This window comes from Mytilus trossulus, chromosome 4, assembly GCF_036588685.1.
Source record: "Mytilus trossulus isolate FHL-02 chromosome 4, PNRI_Mtr1.1.1.hap1, whole genome shotgun sequence".
Taxonomy (NCBI): domain Eukaryota; kingdom Metazoa; phylum Mollusca; class Bivalvia; order Mytilida; family Mytilidae; genus Mytilus; species Mytilus trossulus.
The window spans coordinates 68953850-68957876 of record NC_086376.1 but is presented as its reverse complement, the minus strand read 5'-3'; the positions used below and the strand labels follow the sequence as shown (position 1 = coordinate 68957876).

At 32.4% G+C, this 4027-nt stretch overlaps 1 protein-coding gene across 1 annotated transcript; it reads right to left on the bottom strand.

The window, feature by feature from the left end:
• Window positions 1-305: 305 nt before the first annotated feature.
• LOC134714143 (DNA ligase 1-like) lies at window positions 306-4027 on the bottom strand. The gene is made up of 6 exons (XM_063575386.1): window positions 3913-4027; window positions 3479-3652; window positions 2599-3066; window positions 1820-1902; window positions 832-1123; window positions 306-604 (listed from the first exon to the last, which is right to left on the bottom strand). The coding sequence occupies exons 2-6, from the start codon at window positions 3648-3650 to the stop codon at window positions 399-401; spliced, it is 1221 nt and encodes a 406-aa protein (XP_063431456.1). The 5' UTR covers window positions 3651-3652; window positions 3913-4027; the 3' UTR covers window positions 306-398.

Here is a 4027-nt window from a genome sequence, read left to right as displayed (position 1 = left end):
CAAGACGGGTGCCACATGTGAAGCAGTACCTTCTATTCTTAGTGGTATATCTCTAGTCGTAGTGATATGATATTGCTTGTACATAATATTAGGTGTATCAGTGCTGTCTTGTGTTGTGAATTTTGCTTTATATATGGAAGCTAAATAAGACAGTTGTATTGGACACGACTTGGAAAGAAACAACAATTTTAATAAAAAATATTTTTATTATTTTCATGATTAAAAAATCAATATTGAGATCAAAGTAAAAAAAAATGAAAGTACAAATGTATGAAAAATAGTAATGCAAAATAAAAACAGGTTTATATATGGAGAGAGAGAAAAATGAACTGAATAATGTATTGAGATAAAACTGACATATAACTAAAATTTAAAATAACAAATTTTTAAATGTCCATTCACTTCTTTGCACATATCAAAGATCTGAAGAAATCCTCTATTCTTTTTCCAATAATGTTTTTCTTTTCTTCATTGTTCAGATTTCCTTTTCCATCATCTTTAAAATCAACATCACTCTCCTTCATGGTAATGTTCATGTGGTCTATAACTACCGGCATGTTTATACTGTCGTTTTTCTCTTTTGTTTCACCTTTCTTCTTCATTTCTAAATTATATATAGAGAGATATTAAAAAAAGACACCAATCTAAGGGAGTGTGTAAGATTTTTATACCCATACTGTAATAAAAACAGATATTTTAATCTCAAATGAGTACTATATAGATAGAACTTGATAAGACTAGCTAGAAAAACCTATCTAGAAAACAATTTAGTACTTTGAATAACCATATCAGAAAACAATCGAAGTATGATTAGTAGGTTGCAAAAAATACCTTTCTCTAATTTCTTTCTGTCTTTCGTTTCTTTCCTTTCTAGTCTTGCTCGTTCCATTTGTTCCTTTCTCAGTTTCTTTTTGGTTTCCTTCTCTTCTTTCTCCAGCTGTTTCCTGCTTTCCTTTTTGTATTTTTCCATCCTCCTATTGGCTACCTTTAGGTATTTCTTAAAGATAGTTTCTGATTCCTTTACCCTTTTCTTCTCCAATTTCGTTTCTTTTTTGGTTTTAGTTTTCTCTCCCTTTCCAATCTGTTCATTTAGTTTTTGTGACAAACTCGGCTGAATTGTTTCCTGAAATGAAAGAATGTTTAAGTCACACGTTGTATTGTGCGTCAAAACTTTAATTGTCCTCATACGTCTAAAATGTCAGATTTGTTTGTCTTAACTGTTTTTGATTTCACTTACTAGAATGTTAGAAAACTAAGATTCTATGGAGGATTGAGACCAACATTTCTTGTGTATTATTCGAACAATTGCGATTTAAAGTTTAGCCGGTGTAGTCACCAACATAATTTCTGAATATCTCTCACATCTCTAACCTGCTATTTACTTGTCTGTGTCAGTATAGGTGAACAATGTGAAAGTAATACAAAAAGTGATTTCTAGAATCCTAGCCATCGATCAGTGTTAGCTATCCGATAGTTGTGGCCAAGAGTATTTGCATCCAGTTTCTGTTCCTGAGAATTGTAGACAAGATGGTTTTCTCGTTCAATTTTATTATTGTTAAGATATTTTCGATAGTTGTGGATAGGATTACAGCCAAATGCCTTGAGTGTGTATGTTATCATGCTTATTAATTAGCTGAATCGTGAAATCTTCATAAAGACAGAGGGTATTATACCTAACCAAAAAATTACTTCACGGTTCAGCTTGCAAGTAAACTAATGAAAGATAAAACATTAACATACACACTGAATGCAATTTGCTGTAATATCTTGTTCAGTGTTATTTTTTTATTAGAGTGTACTAAGGTTTAGTGTTACGTACCCGATATTTGAAACTGATGAAATTCCTCGTAATGAAGGGGTTCACTGCAATTATTTGTCCACGCCTTTTTGGTATCATCAAACCTTAAAAATCAAAAACTCATTATAAATGTTCAATAAATGAAGTCGGAAAGTGTAAATTAAATATATATTCGGAAAAAGCCCCCCCCCCCCCCCCCCAAAAAAAAAAAGCGGATCACATATGAAATGGCTTAAAAACATTAATATTTCTTTGCTAGGGATTTATCTAGCCCTTTTTAGATGCTAACATTTTCAGTTAATTACTACTATAACTAATACTACTACTACTCAAAACTACTGCTACTACAAATATACTACTAAAGCTACAACAACTGGCATACTTCAAATTTTAGTTATCGAAAATATACAACAGATCGTGAATCTATCAAACGATACAGGATTCTAGACTAAGATTTAGGTTACTAGATTAGGTTAATAAGGTTACTAGACTAAGGTTAAGGTTACCAGACTAACGTTGAAGTTACAAGACTAAAGTTAAGGTTACCAGACTAAGGTTAAGGTTACCAGACTAACGTTGAGGTTACAAGACTAAAGTTAATGTTACCAGACGAAGGTTAATTTGTTTGTTTATCAGTATTTCTGACTTAGTTGGTTGTGTCCATAGTTTCTTTATCATCGACACTTGCAAAATAAAATGATATTATGAAATGCAAATCATAGAAATTAACAGGTAACAGAATCCGATCTAAGGATTACATTGAGGAAAAATTGTTTGGGTTGGTGCAGTTGTCAATATACCTTGTGATCTAATGAGAGCGTCCTGGTCCTCTATTGTTTTTAAATTGGTCCTCTCGGCTGCCTCATTATCATCATCTAAAGCTGTCTTTATAGCCTCATTGCATTCTGTTGTTTCAATAGCAGAAGTTCCGTCTGTTTCTGCAGGTGGCGTAATGCATGCGTCCTTGTCTTCTGATTTTACACCGCTCGTATCTGCTACCTCGGTACTAACATCTTTTGAAGTTGTTTTTATCATCTCATTGTATGTTTCTTTTTTGTCGATAGAATATCTCTCTGTTTCTTTCTTTAAGTCTTCCTCAAGTATTTCTCTTTTATCTTTTTCTTCCGATTCTTTTATCTCCCTTGCGATGCACTCAAACTCATTAAGCGTAAATTTGAATTCGGCAACACTTTGCTTAGCTGGAGAGAATTCTCTGCTAAAAATTGACATTTCTCTTTCATCAAACTTGTCCCCATATCTGTACCTTCCTTTAAGTACAATAGAAAGTGTTTTTGTAAAAACTGCGTACATACAACAAACAAACAATTACTGTAAGCGGAATGCGGAAAATACAAAATGTCAACGCAAAATTGTCTGTTTCAAATATCTAACTTCCATTTTCAATTCTTTTAAAACATAAGCTCGCTTAGGAGAAAGCATTATTGAATTTAAAAATTAGGGCATAAAGTTAAATTTACATTTCTGGTAATCGATAAGAAAGGCAAGCCGTGTACGAGGTACAAACGCTAAATGCTGTGTTAAATGGTTTATAATTATATGTATCTAACATGATTAAACTGAGACGTAAGAGAACATCTTAAGTTTTTACTACCAACAGAGCAAGATGCAGGACTGATTCAATGGCATGCACAAATAAGTGAATTTCAATAAAATAATTACCTAATTCCTTTGCCAGTTCTGCTTCTCTAGCTTCTGCAACCTTAATAGCTTCCTCTAACTGCTCATAATTTTTAAGTGCCAACTCGAACTGAGCTACTCTTATAATGCCCCTACAAAACCTTACAGCCTGCTCTTTCAGCTCGACATCCTTTAAATTTTCTGACATATCCATATCTGTATAAAAAAAAAACATAATTTTTGAAATTTTAAAAATAAATAGATTGTTGTTAAAAAAAAAAGCTCAACACAAAATTAAAAAACACAAAATTAAAAAAAAAAGGTCAACACAAAATTAAAAAAACAGTATTGGAAAACAGAGTTAAAATTATTCTTAATAGGAATCCGGCAGCCAAAAATATCCGGCTATTGTACTTTTTCAAGGACAGAAACCTTGAATTATAGAGGAAAAAGGTACAAAAAACATATATACTCACCACGCTTTCTTCCTTTTACTTCGATTTACCGATGAACTCAAAATAAAACGATGATTAGAATGCGCTAAAATTTACCCGGCTTTGTTGTATCGGCGACAAGTCGACGATAACGTTG